The 21049-nt window shown below is 40.4% G+C and overlaps 1 protein-coding gene across 3 annotated transcripts in view; it reads left to right on the top strand.

Annotated features, from left to right (window-relative positions):
- ADAMTS12 (ADAM metallopeptidase with thrombospondin type 1 motif 12) overlaps positions 1-21049 on the top strand; it is a 167240-nt gene that overhangs the window by 1812 nt on the left and 144379 nt on the right. For all 3 annotated transcript variants that reach the window (XM_075020419.1, XM_075020418.1, XM_075020421.1), the window contains exon 2: positions 3436-3797. In XM_075020419.1, the coding sequence (XP_074876520.1) occupies positions 3436-3797 (362 nt within the window). The remainder of the gene's footprint in view (positions 1-3435; positions 3798-21049) is intronic.

Here is a 21049-nt window from a genome sequence, read left to right as displayed (position 1 = left end):
TTCATCCAGAGATGAGCAATGCTATTTCCTATCCCAAGGAATCGTCTGAAAAGAAGCCAGAGGGTCTGAGGGGCAGATGTAGATGAACTACAAAGATGGAGATGAGACAATGGCAAATGATGATGTATCACGGTTTAAAGGAATCTTTCAGAAAACTTGTTACCTGTCTAAAAGAAGTTGTGCTTTTTCTGTCATGTGCGACAGACCGTGTATGTTTTTCTCTTTAACCTAGTTTATCCACTTTGTGTATAGCCATTCTTAATATAGGCAGTTCTCTGCTATGTGTGGTGAGTTTGAATCCGCAGAGGAGCAGAACAGTGGTGGTTTTGAGTATTATCAGATGTTTTCAGTGGTGCAGAATTAGGAGGGTCTGCAGGGAAGGTTTCTTCAACAATTTAAACAATTCTTAGACTCGTCAAACAAGTGTGAAGGGCCTGAACCTTGCTTGTCCTGTATGCCCAGAAGGGCCTGTGCAAACAGGGTGATTGCAAGGCAAAGTACTGACTTGAAAATGTGCTGCCAAGTGTGATGTTTTGGCCTTGCTTGCCGCACCAATGGAAGCTTACACGCTCAGACTGCAGTTGTGGAAAGACAGAGCGTTCCCTGGAGCTACACAAGCCACCCAAGGAAGACTGCCCTTTCGGGTCTATAAATCCTGAGCAGTGCCACTCGACAGGCAGGGATTCCCTGGAGTGGAGAGTATTCTAGGTGGCCAAGGAGGACACCATGACAAGCAAGCCCCAAGGCTTGTCAGTGGCACTGGGATGGATTCCCTCCACTTAATGTTTGCTGGCACTAAGTTTTATGAGAACCTGTGATGTTCTAATATGAATTATTACTTTAGGAAAATGGTGGCAGTCAGTGTTGAATAATACAACCCTTATTCTTGTGCAGTCTGGGTTGCATGTATTAAGTTACTCTGTTTATTGTCTCTGCCTTCTAGTTGAGTGTTATTCTTTCCTAGAAAGGCAGAAAGGAATTACCAAAATTGTACCTCCTGTCTTTGTTTTAGACTATTCTCCAGCTAGAAAGGTCAAGTGGTATGTTAGGCTTAATGTGGAGCTCAGTAAATTGTTCTCTTATTGGTAGGATTCCCTTTGGTAACTTCTACCCAGCAGTCTAGATGAAACGGGTAATGATTACTTGCAGAAATACCTTTAGCCTCATCTTGTTAAACTTTGTTATGTTGTAATCCTACTCTCTCTGGTCTTTGGCAAACTTTTTAATAAATCATTTCTGCAGTTATATTACAGTACATTATTACTGCAGCATAAATCTCCAGTGACTAGCATTCAGAAATGAGCACTTAAGGAGTGGGTGAAGTTAGACTTCTCTGCTTTGATAATCCTGTTGCCACCAGATACTTAGTCGTTATTTGCCCTTTTACTGATGATGATGTCCAGTTTGCCTTAACCTCTACATACTAATTACACTAGTGATGAAATAAAAAACTTCCTTGAATAGTTTGAAGTCCAAAACCGCAAGTCTTTGGTCTTGTACAGAGCTTAACAGTTAAGCCACAACAAATTAAGCTCAAGACATCAAGCAGAGGCAAATCGCACAGTGACAGCAAATGAGTAAGTTTTCCTTCAGGCATTTAATTTGATTATTTCATGAGTTGTGCTGAAAACCATAGAAATGGGAGCCTGGTCTTGTAGCCTTTTCTGTTAGCCTGTCTTTGCTAGCACAATATGGGATGTGGGACTACCCAGGAGTCTTATAATTCAGCTTTTGCAGGTAAACCATACTTTTGGCTGTTTCTCCTTTCTTCTCCCTGCCTATTTTTTGCTTCATTCTGGAGTGTGAGGAAAGGGGGACCTTGATTTAGCTTCAGCTGCTCAATTGTCAGGCAGCTGGTACCTATCTACAGGCAGTGTAAACTGCAGGCATGAAGGTGTGGACTGAGCTTTCAGTGTCTCACTCCCTGTCGTCCTTATGTGGACAAAGGCTGGAGATGTCTCTCGGAACTTGTGGTAGGTGTTAGTTTCCATGTTGTCAAGACCTGCCACTGTGGAGATCTAGAAGCCCAGTGCTGTGGCTTGTCCTGCAAAGGCACAAAGTCATTGTAGGCTGGTGAGAAGGCCTGTGTACGAAGAAATCTGTTGTGTATGAGAATAAGGTTGCTTCTGAAATAACGATGCTCCAGAGGCAAGGCCAAGTCTCTCATCTGGTTTTATATATGTGCTGGGAAGTGGGGTTTTTGTGTGTTTTGATTGGGTCTTTTTGAATTGGGAGTGTTTCTGTGCAAGTGTCTCAGGGGTCTATGGCCTGAGGAAGCATGAATAGCCACGTCTCATGCTGCAGCTAATGAAGACAAAGGAGGTATTTTCCTCCCTGAAGGGGATGAATCCAGACAGCTATCTGTCCAGGCATGACTTACCCTGTGTGGCTTTGAAGGTGCAGGCAGTGGAGAGTGAAGTGTCCGTAGAAGGATTGTCTTAGCAGTCCTAGGGAGGAGTAAATTGTTCTGGAAGTACCTGGAGCAGGTTAATTGCTTTGTTAACCAGCTTAATTAATGAATGAGGTGTAATCACTTCATGTTTAAGTGGCTGAGACTTTGGGAATGAAGAACAGCCCTGGGGAAAGAGGAACGGGAATGACATGTATACTCACAATTTCTTTTTGATTAAATAAGTTCAGACTGTGATTTCTTGGCCTGAAGTCAAGTATGCCAGCAGAAGATCTGGCCTGTAGGGACTGTGTTTTATGTGGATTTATGTTATTTGCTTGGGGCTTTTGAGTTTTATGCTAATTTAAAAAAAAAATTGGGAACAGGTGTTGTTTGTTCTGTATCATAGCAGGAGCTAAGAATGCCAGCAATGCTTTCTTCCCTTGCTAGATCCTAACAAGTGATAAGATGTCCAATCTTATCCTGGCTGGAACCCCTTATACAAAAGGACATGGTTACTTCATTCCTCTTCAAACCCTTTAAAATTTCCTCCTCTGCTGCAACATCTGCTAAAGCTGATGCTACTGAGGTGCTGTTGCTACAGCCTATCAAGCCAATTAGTAGTGTTCTCTTCACCCATGTGTATTTGTAAGGCTCTGTCTCCTACTTCAGGTGGTCATCTTTCTGGATGTGTGAGGATGATTTCCTTGATCAGAGCATCATGTACTGGGGACCTAGAACAGAGAAGGTTCCCAGCTCTTGTGGGAGTGTGAAGGGGTGTGTGTGTGACAGTAAATCTTTTATATGAATAGTGGCAAAATATTTTAAAAGAAGAATGTTTAGCTTCTAAATTGAGTGTTTTAATGGGAGAGCAGGAAGCCCAAATGAAGACTGTATTGCACGGTGGTCTGTGTGCTGCCTACCTTTGCGTTGGTAGGATGGTGTGGTGAATTGCAGTCACTTTTGGGTTTCCCTTTAAATCATGTGAGATCTGAACAGGCTAGCACTCACCCTAGTTTTGCTTCTTTTTTTCTCCTTTCTCTCAGAGCAATTCATCAAGACGTTGCCAGAATACCACGTCGTTGATCCAGCACGAGTAGATGCAAGTGGGCATTTTCTTTCTTTTGATTTACACCATCACATCTCAAACACAAGGAAGAAGAGAGATCTCGGCAAAAAGGAAAATTTGGTATATTACAAAATTAACCACAAGGAGAAGGATCTGTTTTTTAACTTGACTGTCCACTTGGGATTTCTTTCCCATAACTACGTAGTAGAAAGGAGACATGGCAACCACACCAGTGCGAAGATTGCAACTCGCTCAGGAGTTCCGTGCCACTTCATTGGCACAGTGTTGCAGCCAGGTTCTGAGAGTGGGACAGCAGCGATCAGCACTTGCTATGGCCTGGTAAGTGATGTGACCTTTACTGGGGTTCTAGGCTAATTTTGGTGTCCTTAGAACTGAGCTAGATCATTGGTATATGAGTATGGTAAGACACTGGATGAGCCATGTGATACCTTACTGACATAATGCTCTGAAAGAATCAGTTTAATACTATGGATGTAATTTGGATTTTTGGAAGAGAGAATCAGAAGGTCAAAAGTTGATACTGAGGCCTCTTGTGGTTTGCTTTTCGCTACATTTTTTTTCTGGTGGTCTGGACTGAACATCTGTATCATTCATATGGCTTGAAGCCATCCAAATACCCAGTCATTGCACTGATCCCATTAGTAGTTGGAGTGCCTTTGCTATGTATCTGGATATGAGGTTCTGTTTTAGTTTCCTCTAAAAGGAATGTAGCTCAGGTGCACCGAATCGAAAGTTGCAAAAACTGGGAGATATGCTTCAGAACTGCACTGCAACTTCAGAAATAAATGGTAGGGTAGATGCAACCTTAGCTGGAGCTTTAAATTCAAACCTGCACCTCTTCTAGGCATCCCTCATTCAAAAGAGCATTTCTGAGGCTAGAGCTTTTACATTTCTCAATAGCTTGTGGTTCAGACTGAGACAAGGAGGTGGAAACCTTATTTTTGCTGTGCTTTGTTTTTTAGTACTACCATAGCTTAGATTTCTCTTTCTAGAGGATAAGGCTGAGCTTGTCTTGTCAGGGTGGGAAAGAAGAGACAAACTGCCTGCATGTGAAGGGGATGCTGTAGGGAGCTGTGTAAAATGGCACATGTAATTTGTGAGAGGCAAAACGCAAAGGGTTTGTGGAGTGTGCGGGCAGAGGTGATGAAATGTATGCATTGTGCATGTGCTCTAGTGCCTTGATCCTTGAGTGACAGATGATAGTATTTGAAAGGGTGTAGAGCAGTACACTGATGCAGACTGAGATGTATTGGCCAAAAGGCAACAGGCTAGGGACCGATGTTTCATTCCTGAGCCGGAACTTAACACCAAGGTGAGTGTCTGTAAAGTACATCCTTTCCTGCCAACCCATCAATATTGAAGTGTGTTCCTTGCTGTTGAGCAGTATGAAGCTTTCAGAAGCTTTGGAAAATCAGTGGGTTACAGAAGTATCTTGGCAATGTACAAAAAGCAACATGAAAACAGCTGTGATGTAGATCAGCTGGGAAACTTTGGAATCTTACACAAGTCCTTTTGGCATGTTGCCTGGAGAAACAGACCATTGGTTGAAGTTGGAAGCTTCAGTCCCACAGACATGAAGATAGGGATTTTCTAAGTAATTATTCCAGTGGGACCAATTTATCAAAACTTCCCTGAAACATGTTATGGTCATACAGGGTCAGTAAGGAAAAGGAGATATGATGATACAAGTAGTTCCTTTGGTTGGTTTGTCATGTGCTTTACCAGAATGTCTTTGCTAGTTTTCATTAGGATGAGAACTTGAAAATGAGGTGCTAGGTCTTCATTATGCCTTCTGAAGTATTTAGTCTGCAACAAGGATTAAGAACAAATACTCAAATTACATTTTAAATTCAGCTTGGTAATATTCTTCAAAGTGATCTTTTCATTTGGGTTACAAACTATATGAGGTTTACTTTGATTTGGAGGTTTTTGAAAGAACGTTTGCTAGAATACATGCTTGGGGATTTGTTCTTTTTGACAAGACACTTGTATCAGAAAAATACTGTTCTGGTTTGGTATTCGCCCCTACCCCAAAATGAAACTTTGAAAATATAGAATCATAAATTAATTCAGGTTGAAAGTGACCTCTGAGGAAAAACATGATGGTTTTGATGCAATGATTTTCAAAGTCCAGAAGTAACTGCCCTGAAGAGGTTGCAGTAAGAGTTGGGTCTGAATCTCTTAATTCCTCTGAGTGCCACAAGCCGGGGAAAGGTGGTTTAGCTTGCCTTTCCCCTGAAAGTTTTCCAAAAGATCCAGTGTCACATGAAAACATTTATTAATGAATAGTTTTGCCAGCATTGAGAAGTGCAATCTGCTTTTCAGGATAAAAACCTGACATTTCTGAAACTTTGTGGTGGTCTGCTGCATCCTGAGCTAATGGTAAATTATTTCCACCCTGGAGATGCCCAGTTTTTTGCACTTCAGCACCATATCTGTTTCTGCTTTTTTCTTTTTTTCTATCTGGGATGTGTTGTGTTTCTCCACTGAAAAGAATTTTTCTGTTTATTCTTAAGAGGGAGGGAAGGAGAACTGAGAATAGGTAAACACCATGGAATTAGAGCAACTTATTGGAGATACTAAAACCCTATCCTATGAGGAGAAATGGTAAGCTTGTTTACTGTAGGAGATTAATTCTGAACTACGTGATAAAAAGTTACATGAAACAATGAATTGCACAGGGCGAGTTGTTAAGGTGGTTGAACGGTGCCAGCTTCCCAGAATATGCTTTGGCAGCAGTGGCTCCTGCACAGGTTCTCACCTGTGACAGCCTGGGTCAGGACTGTACTCTGAGTGTGTGCTTTGGCAAATGGGTCCCAATAAAACTTAGCTTCTTAGCCCACCACTGCAAGCTGGCACAGTGCTGACGTGCTCAAGCCTCATAATCCAAGAGCTGGGAAGAACCAATATCTTAGCCTTCAAATACGGGGAAGATACGTCCTTTCCTGATGCCATTTTGGCTTGACAGCTCAGGTACGTTATAAAATGATAAACATATTGTGCTTTTTTTGTTGAGATGGTCTATAATGGTCTTAATGAGGCATGGTAATGAGTGACAGGAAAGCGTGTGATCCCTAAACTGCTAGTTTTTGACTTTCTTAAGGATAGGAGCTCGTCAAAAAATTTATAATACTGGAAAACACTGATTTGGTTAAATAAATATGTTGTACTGGAATATCCCTTTTGTTGATATTTTTAGTGGGAAATGGTTGAAATGTTATTTTGTAATTTTGTCCAAGTGAATTGCTTAAGAATATGTCATCTTTTGCACCTCCCCCCCCCCAAAAAAAAAAAAAAATTTGGCCTGAAGTGGGGAAAAAAAAAATCCTAGATATGCCTGTGGGAGGGGAATCCTAGTTTTAGTCCTCTTTCTGGAATGACTTCCTCTCATGTGAAGTCTATTTGATTCATATTTGAAAGTTCCTGAATTTCCAGGATAATAGCAGTGTATAAGAACAAAACAAAGATGTGTGGTGTAGATTTGTGTTCTGTCATAAAGATCACTCACACACAGCACTGGAAGTATAGAAAACCGAGAAATGGATCTTCATCTTCCTTGTGTTTTTACTTTGAAATAGATTTCTACTTTCATTGGCATTACATGGGCATCACTCATATAACAAAGATACAACTCTTACTATTCATTTTTATTCGTGACACTCTTCAGAATCAAATTTCTTCTGCATAAATCGAGTGGATGGTGCTGAGATGTGATTTTCAGAGGGGCACCTGTTTGACTAAATCGTATTGACAAATGATTGAAAATGAAAAATGACACTTGCGAAATGTGGGAAACAGGGCTTTGCCATCAGTGCTTTTCCAGCTTGACAGTATGTTGCTTTTTCAGCTAGATTGTCATCATACTTAGGATTTGAAGCGTTTCCTTAGCTGTTTTGAAAACAAAGTTCGTTGGTGTCTTAAAAATTTCATTTTCCTGTGTATTCATATGTTCCCAAAATGGCCTGCAAGGGGAATAACAGAGTGACAGATTTGAGATATAAGAATGTGGTGGACAGTCATTGTATGACATTGTTCTTTTTTAAAAATGTAAATATGTCTCTATTTTCAGAAATATATATGGAAACAAATGGCTAGTTTCATAAAGGGATTTGGGCAGAATCGGACAAGAGGATAAAGAAGACAAACTAGCAGATGTCTGGAGGAACTAAGTTGTAATTTCCAAATCCATTTTTTTCTAACCATCTGTATATCTTTGTTTCCCTTTCACGCAACATAGGTCATGACCTTCTTAACAGGTTGAAGAACATGATGCTGTAAGCTCTGTCTCTTCTTCTCTGGGTTAGTTGTCTAGTTAAGTCTTTTGCACTGCTGGGTCTTGTAGAATAATGCATGAGACTGCATTAACATGGGAAGATTTGGGCAGACCTTGCTGTTTATTTTGGGTCACAGTTGGAGGAGGAAACCCCAGAGAGGAAGTCACTACTGGAGCACCAGAAATGGATCAAACTGTGGCACTTGGGAAGAGAGCAGACATGAAATCTCTTAGATACAGGAAAGTTTCCAAGAGGAAGGAAAGGGAGAACATAGTTTTGGTTTTATCTCTCTCAGTGGAAATAATATTTGGATTTGTCTTGGCAGGCTATTTAGGGCACACTTATAATAATGCTTTATGTTTTCAAAGTGCCTTTCCACAGGAGATTATAATGAACTTTTCCAAGTACCAATGCCTTAATTCTCAGTTGTGTGTTAGTCCTGAGATCCCCTGTGTCACAGGAGTAGTGTCAGCTTGTCCCCTCAGTAGGGCTGCGAGGGAGCAAGGCTCAGTGAGGTTGAATGAATACTTTAGGCTTATGCACTGAGTCCTGTAGAGCTGTGAAGTGGATGTTTCTCTGATAGTCTGTCCTCTTCATTAGGAACAAGGCCCTCTTTTATTCATCAGTAACACAGACACTGTTTATAGTATTTTTAGATGACAGAGCATCATTAAGGCTTTGTTTCCTTGACACTTGTTTACAGTGGAGACCTGTCAATCGACAGTTGCTTCTGGTAATACTTTTATCTTCAAAGGCTATGCAAGCATCAGCATGGAAATGGCTGAAGAATAGAAGGACATTAGTATGGAAATTGAGAACGGTCTGTACACATGTACCTGGTAAGCTCCTGGCCATGCTGGGCCTTTGGTAGTAGCACTGTGGACAGATTGTGCTTTGGCTGTCTCCAGCTGGTCAGAGGGTTGCCTCTGTCCTGACGGGCATCAGCGTTTACAAGAAGTGCTGTTGTTGTCTGCTGCCCAGGCAACAGCAATGCAGTACAAAGTTATGAAGCACTGTTTGCTTATTTATCCCCCCTCCCAAAATCCACCTACTGTTTCTTAGCAGTGACAGACATACACACTAAACCTGGTGGCTGCTCTGTACCCTGGCGATCTGTAGAAAACTTGGTCAAGTCTGCTGCTTGTGCCCAGGTTTTTTTGAAAGGTTTCCCCCACCTCAGTTCTTCCGTCTGTGCCCAGCTATAGTCAAGGCAGCCCTCTGTGAATGTTTAATTGGTGGCTGTATGACTGTTCCTCTTTATATGGCAGCTGGTGAGAGATGCTCCAAGTGGGACCTCTCTGGGCAGATCTGTGCCTGCCCTGACATACGTGGCAAGTTTGTCACTGAAGAGTGGAATGGTGGCTGAATTCTGCTCGAATGTAACTGTTCTCCTTATTGCAGGATATCACCATTATGTGAAGCCTAAGAATGAGTTCTGGTACTTACGCAGTGTCACCTATATACTTACTCTGGTCCACTCAGTGCGGCATAAAATCCACCAATGGCATTTTATCTGCTGCACACATGCTTCAGTTTGGGGGAATTCAGCATGATCTCTGTTCTCCTGCTACATGCCAAGAAGCTTTTCTAGTTAGAGTGAGATGCCTTTTCCATGCTGACCACATGTTACCATGTTATGATCTGTCCCAGGTTGAACAGTTCTATGCGGGTACTGTAACAGTACTTCAGTGGTGGTGTGCCCTATGAAAGTGGTCTAATACTGCGGTTTAGGCTTTCCTCTCCTATGGATATGGAAAGCTTGCATCAGGATGTCGAACTACTCGGTATTTTCCTGTCGTGGTTTAACCCCAGCCAGCAACTAAGCACCATGCAGCTGCTCACTCACTCCCCCCTCACCCAGTGGGATGGGGGAGAAAATCAGGAAGAGAAGTAAAACTCGTGGGTTGAGATAAGAACGGTTTAATAGAACAGAAAAGAAGAAACTAATAATGATAATGATAACTCTAATAAAATGACAACAGCAATAATAAAAGGATTGGAATGTACAAATGATGCACAGTGCAATTGCTCGCCACCCGCCAATCGACACCCAGTTAGTCCCCGAGCGGCGATTCCCTGCCCCCACTCCCCCCAGTTCCTATACTAGATGTGGCGTCCCATGGTATAGAATACACCGCTGGCCAGTTGGGGTCAGCTGCCCTGGCTGTGTCCTGTGCCAACTTCTTGTGCCCCTCCAGCTTTCTCGCTGGCTGGGCATGAGAAGCTGAAAAATCCTTGACTTTAGACTAAACATTACTTAGCAACAACTGAAAACATCAGTGTTATCAACATTCTTTGCATACTGAACTCAAAACATAGCACCTACCAGCTACTAGGAAGACAGTTAACTCTGTCCCAGCTGAAACCAGGACATTTCCTTAGATGAGGTTTAGGGATAAAGGAATCTTTACTTTAAACCAGTTTTATAATATTTTGTTCTAAAGGAATGGAAGAATAAAATGCATTATAATAGGGATTTTTATCTGCTTGTGTATCTCCCAATTTGTGAGGTTGGTTGGTTATTATCAATTTGTTTGCTAATCTGTTGTTAAAGGTAGTTACCAGCAAAGCTGGTAGCTACTAGCTGCAAAGCTACTATTCTACACAATTCATTCCTATAGCCCAGAAAAATGACCATGTCTTTCTATTCCCTTGTGGTACACTTGCGACCAACAGAACTGTTTCTCTTAAAATGGAAGTGGGTTTCAATCATTGTAAGTGGCCAAGTATGTGGCAGGACAGAAATAAACTTAAGGAAAGGGCATATGTAACCTCTTCTTCAGTTGCACTTGTGGCCACCTGAAACTGGATTCAGCACTGATCTCTGACATGGAATTGTACAGCCCCAGAACACATTTGCACACACATGCTGTTTTGGTGGCTGTTACTTTAAGACGTGAATTGGAGTGTATTCCTGTAGTGCTACCTCAAACAAATGAATACTATTCTGGGAACAAGGGTAGTGGGAAACAAATGCACAAGTTCTTCAGGGGTCTTTTCCCCTTCACTCATCTCTCCTTGTTTCCTCTAAGAGAGTCTTTCACTTCTTTGTTTGCCATTCCTTGCCATATAGTACTTGATGGATCCTGCTTGTGGTTGGAAGTATGGCAGATGGCTCTACCTGCCAGTCGTTTCTTCTTATTTAGATGTCAGTGGCATCTCCGCAGCAACTTCTTTTTGTCCAGCTAGTGATAATCTGCTGGAAGCAAAATGTAGGAATAAGGTGTCTGGGGAATGTCAGACAGGAAAGCAAGATGCCAGCCTTTTCCTTGGACTTGGGAATTGCTCCATGGTTGGATATAATGGAGCTCCCAAAGTCTAAATATTGTCATTTGGCTTGTTCTGGCATGTGTAAAGAAGGAAAAAGCTGCTAAATCACTCTGTTGTGTATCTGCTGTACATTTCTTCTCTTAGGTAGTAGTATGGAAAATGCTTAAGTAGAAAAATTTACACTGAAAGTAACTAACTGTTCCGTGTGCATCTGTTCTATTATCGTGCTTGGTTTGCCTGTTTTCTCCATGTAATAATAAATATCTGGATATTCTCCTTGCTTGACTAGTGTTCTGGTTGTGTTGTGTGGTTTTGGTTTTTTTTTGGAGATGATCCAAAGATAGGGTGTGTGATGGTGTTTTGTTGGTTTTCTTTTTCACAACAGATTCATCATTCAAACTTTGACTAATATTTGCTGCAGTACTTCAACATCCATCCCTTTTCTTTGTGTTTGAACTTCAACTATCCATCTGCCAGCTCCCTTCCCCCAGTCTTTTGTCTGCAAAAATACTCTAATTGACAGGTCAAACGAATCTCATCAGTGATGTCAATACATGAGAATCCGGCTGTGTCTGTGGCTCCTGATCTTGGCCTTGTCACCTTTAACCAATATGAAGTTGTTAGCCGAGAAGCTGGGTATGGCTGAAGTTTTTATAATGCAGTTGTTAACATTTCAGTGGAACAGTCATTGATGGGGTAGGTTAAAATAAGGATTAGTCAGTATGATCTGATTTGAATGGAGTACCCAGGATTAGAATGCTCCTTTACGATAACTATTTTTTGAGAGTATGAAAGATTCTTTTTTATATAGTTTTAAGAAGTCTTATTCTCTTGTTTAGATCTGTACCTACTTATTTGCTAATTACTTAGGAATATTGTTAGTGTACAGAGCTGTCAATCATATTTCCAGTTTCCATGAGTCTTTTTAATGAATCTTCTATGTATGTGTGTGTGTATTTTTGGAGGGTTTTTTTTCTGCAAATTTTCACTCATGATTTCATGAGTGTGGTGTTTTTTTATAAAAAGTGTCTCGTTTACTGAGCGAAAACTGCAGAGTTGTGACTTCAGTCTACAGGTTCAGAACCCAGAAGTAAAAAATACATGTAACATCTATTTTGCCTTGATTCTCAATAATGTAAGGTTTGTAAGATGGTCTGTTCTTTGTTTCTTCTAGTATCTTTGGAAGTTGTTGGCCACATTCAGCCCAATCTGAAAGAGACATGGAGGTTTCAAAGCCATTAAGTTCTTAAAAATTTTGCAGGTAAAGGTGGGAACTTTTGATCAGTGAAATGATGGATGAACACAAGCAGGTTGACCAGTGGCTCAGCACAAGTGGAAGTTGTTACTCAGCACGGAGCAGTGCTACCTGTGGCCCAGCTGATGGGGAGGAGTGCTGGAGGATTCAGGAGAGATTGGAGAAAATGACTTTAAGTGAGGAAGTGGAGCACATGTGAGAAGCAGATCTGTGGGGAAACAAGGTTTTGATAGTTCTGCTGTTCATAAAGCTTTTTTTTTTCTTGAATCCATTTTCATGGTGCTGAACAGAAGGGTCCAGCTTGGAAGTAGAATTGTTTGCACTGGTTGCTGTATTAACAACATGTAGTACCTGCAACCCATCACAACACATGCTTTGTATGTAGTCATTAATAATGAGCAGAAGAGAGGGGAAGAACTGAAGCTTTCCTACATACCCAGTCAGTGATGCATATAATATGACATTAATAGGGACAAATCTTGCCAATTGCATGCCTTTTTTTCTAGCTGTTCAAAAAAAGAAACTTACCAAGAAAAGCCTATCTTGCTCCTGTTCTGAGCAGACAAACATGGACAGAATGTTAGGCGGTGAACAGCAAGGGGTGATCTAAACAACAGACCCAAATAGTCTGTGTCTACTGCTTCCACTTAGAGGATGGATGGGCTAGTGGTACTTTTACAGCAGCTGTGTGAGCCTGGCTTCTGGCACCAGCTGAAAACCAGCAGCATGACAGGTCCTGCCTCTTCAATTCTCTTTGAATTCTCTCTATCAGAGAGGAGCAGCTGCAGTCCCTAAGCAGCATCAGCATCAGGGCGTGGTTATAGATACATGTACTTCAAGCAGACACACGTATGCAAATCTATATACGTATATGTAGCTCTGTCATTGCAGAACAGTTATGCTGCAGCTAAAGCTCTTGGTTTAAGATCCATGCTGTGAGCTGAGGAGGCTTCTGTGCTGTTGTATGTATTGGGTATTGGCAAGCCATGGCCAAATATATTGGTTTTTTCCAGAAACTGGTGCTTAACAGTGGACTTTCCCAACGCATTTGTAAATTGCAACAGAATTTAAGTATTTAGTAATTTAGGCTCAGATATTTATGTCCTTTATATACACACTGGCTCCAAGGTGTGCTCTGGAGAAAGACTCATCTGAAATTGCAAGCTTTAAAAATAAATAAGTAAATAAGTAGTCATAAAAAAAGCTGGTTGTCTTGGCTAAACAGTGCCTATGTTTAAACACATCCATTGTGCTTTCCAATTCTCATGGCAAACAGCAAGTCCCTAATAAACTGCTTAAGCCTGTTGATGCATGGAAATCCCATGAGTAGATCTAAATCCATTGTGGTTGTAACTCACAATAAAGGCTCATGCAGGCAGTGGTTTTGATTTGAAGTTTTCTTTTGTTCAAATTCCACTCTCTTCCATTTTTAAATGTATATTTAAACCAAAGATGATTCTAAATGCTCAGTCCAAACTTTAATATCTGTTTATTAGTTAGTGTTAACTAGTGTCAGTGTTAACTCCGTCTGCTTCCTTACTTAGAACAGTCATGGACCAAATCTGGTCAAAATCCTAAGAATGGAGACTGTGGGTAGGGTGAATGTCTGTTTTATCCAGCATCCTCTGTCCAACAATGACTAAGTAAATATCTAGGGAAGAGTAAGAACGGGGCAGTAGGACACCTTGCCTTTGTTCATCCTTGCTTCTGTTTTCAACTCAGATAAAATTTCTTGATATGGGTTTGTTTTCTCTGTTGAGAATCTATTGATGGATTAGTCTTTCACATACTTTCTTGGTCTCCCCTGAGTCACTTGGTGTAGAAACATGAATCTTTACTATAAGTTACAACAATTAAAAATGGATTTAGATGTATCTTTTGTTTTTCACTAGCTTTTTATCAGCTTCATTTGATGCTTTCTGAATCTATTGGAGGAGACAATGAATACTTAAACACTGAGCACAGTGTTTGAGATGGTTTACTCAGTGGCATAGTGCATTCTTCATTATTTTTTTGTTTCTTGGTAATTCCAAACACTTGACACAGCCTTTTTGGACAGCTGTTGAGGTGGGCTTGTTATGTAGTTCCAAGGTTTTTTTCTATGAAAATGACAGCTCAGGTTCCTATTTCTGCACAGGAGCAGGTAGGTCAGAGCCCATCATTTTAATACACAAAGGTTGGGCTTATTTCTCTGCTGCCTTTTTGCCTTCACCATGCCATGTTTTATCAATTTTCATTAATCTACAGTGAATTACATCTTCCTTCTTCTTGTTTAGTGGCTCAGGCAACTTTTCTGAAGCTCGTTGGTCGTCCTTTGTCCTTACTCTCCTGAATGACTTCTTGTAGCTGTGTTTCATCCTGTATAACAGACTCTAATTTATAATCCAAAATGTAAACACAAGGAAAGTTGTGACAAAGAAAAAAATTATGTTCTTCTGCAACATTGTTAACACAGCCATAGCTCTGGAGCTTAATGGAACTTAATAGTTCAAGCAAATGTTTTTCTTCATTTTTAGTACCTGTGGCTTTTACCTTCCCTCTCTATTCCCCCATATTTTGTCTGATTTTAAGTTTATTAAATACATGAATCAAGATCTAGTCAAGTCCACTGTCTTTATGATTAGATCAGATCAAGCAAATAGTGGATTAGGTATTGGGGGACAAAACATGTTTGGTTTTGGCAAAAATCCAATTACTATGTAATTTATTTTCTTTTTGCAGAAACTCCTCTGTTAAGAATTGACATGCTTCTGTGTTAGCAAGAGAAATATGAATAATTTGTATTACTATAAATCTCCTTGGTGTATACTTACGGAGCTGGAATGACATTGTAGGTAGTATTTCACCCTTACTGAAGTCCATTACACTTCAGTTTGTGTGTATCACTTGAGAAAAATATCTCTGCCAAAAACTATACTATGAATTCTTCTAGTAACTTCAGATCAACTGCATTTAATTTGGAGAGTTTTATCACTGAACAAAACATTTCCCCCTACCCCTCTTTTCGCGAAATGCTCACATAGTATAATTTCACTGGAACTTTAGTTGGATCCAAACCTAAATTTTCATTTAGGACTTTGCCTGTCAATATGTAATTTTGGATAACTTCCTAAAATGAAAGCTAGCAAACAGTTTGTCCTGTTTTCAGCTGGGATAGAGTTAACTGTCTTCCTAGTAGCTGGTGCAGTGCTATGTTTTGAGTTCAGTATGAGAAGAATGTTGATTACACTGATGTTTTTAGTTGTTGCTCAGTAGTGTTTAGACTATAGTCAAGGATTTTTCAGCTTCTCATGCCCAGCCAGGGCACCTGACACAAACTGGCCAACGATGTATTCCATACCATGTGACGTCCCATCTAGTTTAGGAACTGGGAAGGGGGGGGCAGGGAATTGCCGCTCAGGGACTGGCTGGGTGTCGGTCGGCAGGTGGTGAGCAATTGCCCTGCGCATCATTTGTACATTTCAATCCTTTTATTACTACTGTTGTCATTTTATTAGAGTTATCATTATCATTATTATTTTCTTCTTTTCTGTTCTATTAAACCGTTCTTATCTCAACCCACGAGTTTTACTTCTTTTCCTGATTTTCTCCCCCATCCCACTGGATGGGGGGGGAGTGAGTGAGCGGCTGCGTGGTGCTTAGTTGCTGCCTGGGGTTAAACCACGACACAGTTTTTGTTTTGGAATTATGGAAATTATTGGAAAAAAATTCTCCCAGTTTGTTCATTACATTGTTTTAGTTCATCTCAATCTGCAGGGTTTTTTTAAGGGGAGTGGGAATTGGCAGAAAAAATTCTCAAATTACATTTCTGAATGCCAGGTGGTTTAACAACAAATCCCAAACAGTTGTTCCCATCTCAAAAATTTTGTTTAATTAGTCCCTGATTAAATGCCTGTTACTTTAGAGGCAGGCACAGGCGCAATTGAATTAGTAGAATATTCTTTTGGTCTGTATTTCTATCAGTGTTGAATGGCAGACATGATATTATAGTGCACCTGTGCAAATATTTCTAGTGTCTTTGTTTTGAGTGTGCATAATTATTGTTTATGATTTGCACAGTGGCAGTAATCTATTCATTGCAAATCTTTTTTGCATTCTACGATGGCTCAAATTTGTATTTGCTAGATTGGCAGGGGAATATTGTTATCTGGGAATGTTTATAGTCAGAAACATCATCTTAAATAGAAAACAAACAAGCCTGGCACATAATTTCCTAAGTTTATACTCTTTTTTTTCTTTTTTCCTCCCTCAGGTCCTTTGAGTGAAAGAAAATTGTCTCTCCACAGTTCTCTAGAACTGTGGCTCTCTGGTAATAATGTATTTTAATAAGCCAAAAATCATAAATTTTTGTAGGTCACATATACCATGGTTTGCCCCAGACAATCTAGTAACTGGTTTTAAAAGGCAGCATTTTCATTGTGCTGTCTGAACTGTCATGGACTTTGAGGGGCTGTGTCTTGAGATGTAAATAATAATAGCATATGGGAAAGTTGCACACTTGAGTGCATTTAGGTTAAAATTCAGTTTGGTGCTGTTGGCGCTAAAATAATCTCAGTACTGCGACTGCTCTGACCCCTTGCGCCTCTACCCACTTGCAGGCGGTTAAATGAAGAAAGAGCTTGAATAAGAGTACTTAGTGAATATTAAGTTGTCACTGTCCTTCACTGCTCCTTTGTGTATTGTTTCATGGCATGGAGCCCTTTCTGCTCAGGGCATGAATACACTACTGAGCTGTAAGTTTTGAAATTTGTATGAAGGCCAGGATGTATGAAGGGTTGAGCAAGCGTCCGTAGACACCACATGGCTGGTTCTTGCGGTGCAGTGATGTATGAGAGGGCTGCATGAAGCCAGTTAAGTGTCTGGATCTGCTCAGGCAGCCATGTGGAGTAGCAGGGAACCCTAATGCTCCCTCACCCTCATACTGATGCTTGCTGCTGCTGCTTCCCAGGCATGGGAAGCATCAGGCAGAAGGCAAGTAAGTTTAGGCAGTGTGAAGGGGCCACTACAGCTGGTCCTGCATATCAGGAAACATGGTGTCTTCAGAATGTTCTTCAGCCAGGAGAAGCGAGGAGGCCAAAACATAGGTCGTTCCTTTGGTCTCCCCCTCCATCTTAAGGTAATGTAAACTGTGCCCCTCGCTCTGGACTGCATTGCAGATGAACAGTTTGGGTGTTGTCATATATACCAGTATGACACTAAAAAAGTATTTTTTAGTACGAATAGGGCTGAGTCTTGCATCTCACGTGGGTGGGAGTCTTTTTTTCATAAGGTGGATTTTTTAATATACCTTTTCTTCAGCAGAGTTGCCATATAAAGAAGCACTTCTAAAGTAGTGCAGTATGCTGGCAAGTGGCTGACAAACTAGCTGGGGTGTGTTATAATGAGAAGCAGTATGTAGAATAAAACCAATGGACTCCAGCAGCCTACCTCACAGGGGGTGCATGAGGCAAAAAGCATTTGGAGATCTCTCTGGGGTGAGTGTGTAGGTTTCCAATCTGGTGTTCCTTCAGGAAAGGGAAAATGTAATGTCTCGAAAGAAAGGACTTCCAAACTTGATTCATGAATAATCATAGTGAATCATGCTCACAGATGCCTGGAGTCTTTATCTTATATGTATCTCAGACACTGGAATAGGCTGCCCAGGGAAGTGGTTAAGACACCATCCCTGGAGGTATTCAAAAAGTGCGTAGACAGGGTACTCCAGAACATGGTGTAGTGGGCATGGTTGATAGTTGGACTCAATGATCTTGAAGGTCTTTTCCAACCTAAATGATTCTATGATTCTATGATTATGTGTAATCCCTGTTTTACCTTAGCAATTAAAGTTGGCATAGTAGCTTCGCTTCTTAGTCAATGGCTGTGTATGCAAGCATCTTAAAGGGGTATGGAATCACAAATGGAATAAAACTGGTCTTTGCAACATCACTGATGTGGTGTTATTTATTTCCGCCCCACCCCCACCCCTTGCCTGCTGTGCAGCATGGCATAATACACCAGGTGCCAAAGTAGAACTACCCATGAGATTGCTGTACTTTACTCTAGCTAAGTTTCTTTAGCCAACTCCGCTATTATGACAATAGCTGTCAGTGAGTACTCCTTTAACCTGTGGTCTTTGACAAGGAAGATTATGTATATCTTTATATGTTTGTACAAACAGGTGTTAAATACATAGTATTTCCCCTCCCTGGTCTTTCTGCTATGTTAAGATGTGCAAAACAAATAGGAAGAGGAAACTGTACTTGTCTTAATGATGTATTTCATTAAAAAAAAAAGGAAACAATGTTGTGTTTCTCAGTCTTTATTATCACTCCTTTTTCACACTGGGACTGTCAGGGGTCCTTCTGCTAGGGTGAAAAACATCTTTATGTGTATTAGTGCTGGGCTGAATATAATAAGGTACTGGATCTAAGGCTAGGACTCGTAAGATCTGTTATAATTACAAGCAATATTTTGTAACTATTAACTTGTGCTGGAACTTGCAGCTCTGATTTCTCATCCTGTAGATGTAGTGTGTGTCCTCTATAGGTGTGCTTAACTTCTAAAGGGAAACAGTTTAGAAATGATGAAGGGTTAAAAAGAAGCAGCTGGTGGGGTAAAATACTTAAGTGGTGTGGGACTTCTTTAATGATGTCTTCTTGGAAGTTCAAGACAAGTGATAGTTCATGATTATGGTCTTAATTCTTTAAAAAAGAAAACCACAAAAAGCTGGTGGGAATAAACAGAGTAAGAAGTAAAAGGAAAAACAAAATTTTGTTCTTGCAAATACAGTAATTATATTCAGGTGAGGGGGAATGAAAATTAACATACAAGCTGCTCAGATAACCGAAAAACTTGGTTCATAAGCAAAAAATGTCTTAAAGAAAAGCTCATCAAAGGTGCACAAATTGGGAGCTTTTTCAAATACTTCAGAATCAGGAAGCCTTCCTGAGACTCTGTTAACAAGTGTGTGGTTGAGAATAAAAGAAGTGGTTGAAGGAGATAAGGCTGTAGTAGAGAAGCTATGTTATTTAATGAAAAACAAAAAAATCACTAAGACGAGGTGCTGTTCTAAAGGAATTAATATAAAATCACTGAATTACTAACTGTGAGACATAATCTATCATTTAAATTGACCTTCAAAGGTGGGTAATTATGTGGATAATGAGATACCTTGGATAGCAGAGTAGTAAATGGATAAAATGAGCAACTGATGGAGGAAACCTCCAGCAAAGTGATGGGAAAGCAGCCTTTAACTGGAGAAGTCCCTAACTAGAAGATTGCGAGAACATCTGGAGGTCAGTGATTGTGTCCTTTCATCCTTGTACTGTTCTTACAGCCTTTCTGTAAGAACCTGCTCTTGTCTGCTGCCACATGAAGGCTACTGGGTTGAAGGGATCTTTATTTTAATCCATTCTGGCCATTCCTGTGTTCTTACCGCATAGGGTGTGTAACGGATTTTCACCCACCTGGAGAATTTTGCTATAGCTATTTGTTAATATAGGTGCCCTTCTCTTGAAATTTGTTGTGCACAGTGCAGAATACAAGAATTGGCTGCTGTTGCTGCCATGAGATACGAAGATTTATTGAAGTTCTTTCTGGCTTTGTTTCCCATATGAAATCTGGATTACCTTTGTTGCTCTTTGTCCTCAAAGGGCCTCATTAGATCTTAATCTTCATTAAACAGTCTTTGCCATGTCTATAGATGACACCAAAGCATTTGAACTGCATTGCCTACGCATTTTAGAACAACTGTTGTCTTTTTCCTAATAGCTCATAACCAAGGGGAGAAGCTGTATTTCTTCCCTTGACAGTTTTTTACATCATGTCAGTTCAGAGTGGCTCAGTACTTGCTGACAGTTTTTGGTGTATCTTTTTATAATCTAGTTAAATTACAGTCTGGTAACAGACACTTGTCAAAAAATGGCAGGTGCACATAACCTTTTTTGCATCAAAATGCACAGAGGCAGCTGCTGCTATTTCTTCAAAGTAGGACTCCAGTCCCAAAAGCCAGAAAAAAAGGGATAAATTAGAAAAGTACAGGTTTCTCCTTACACAGAAAAATGCATATTTCTTATTTTATTGCTAGCTAAGCTACAGGGACAAAATGCCACTTGTTTATCCAATTAAGCATTCTCTTTTAAATGAGGAAATGGATTTCACTTGCTTTTGGAGAAGAGTTCCAAAGTCTGAGAATAGTAGCAATTCAGGAGAGGGATGCCAATGAGAGTTATAAAGCTAAGTGACCATTACTGCTCCAGTGGGAGGCAATCCAAACCGAAGGAGAGAGTGAAGCTGGAGAGCGTAAATTAGCTACGACTAGCTGCAAAGCCCCTGCTTGCAGCGGTAATCACTGTCTTCCAGGAAGAGGGGTAACTGTGTGTTGAAATAGTGTAATATTGAATGTTAATATTAATAATTAGTAATATTAACTATAAATAATAAATACTAAATTAATTAAATATGTAGTGCCAGATCATCAGCTACACTGATTTACCCAGGTGAGGTTTTAGGCCATCAAATCTGTTTTCTAGCAGTGCTCTGAATTGCTCTGGTCATTAGAAAGGAATATGATCTCCAACCCAGTTGTGTTATGGTTTTGGCCATTTTCTTGTAATTAGGACACATCTTCTTCTGGCAAGCTAGCAGAGCAGTTTTTGGCATAATTTCTTCATGTTATGGCTGCGAATGTTGCTTTATATGGTACTTTTTCTAATTAAGTTGAGTATCATAACACTTCTCAAGAAACGTGTTCTCTAAAGAGCTTGAATGACAAATAGGTATTTTAAAATGTA

The sequence above is a fragment of the Buteo buteo genome, chromosome Z, assembly GCF_964188355.1.
Source record: "Buteo buteo chromosome Z, bButBut1.hap1.1, whole genome shotgun sequence".
NCBI classification, from domain to species: domain Eukaryota; kingdom Metazoa; phylum Chordata; class Aves; order Accipitriformes; family Accipitridae; genus Buteo; species Buteo buteo.
The sequence above is the reverse complement of the archived record's forward strand: the minus strand, read 5'-3'. Positions and strand labels throughout refer to the sequence as shown.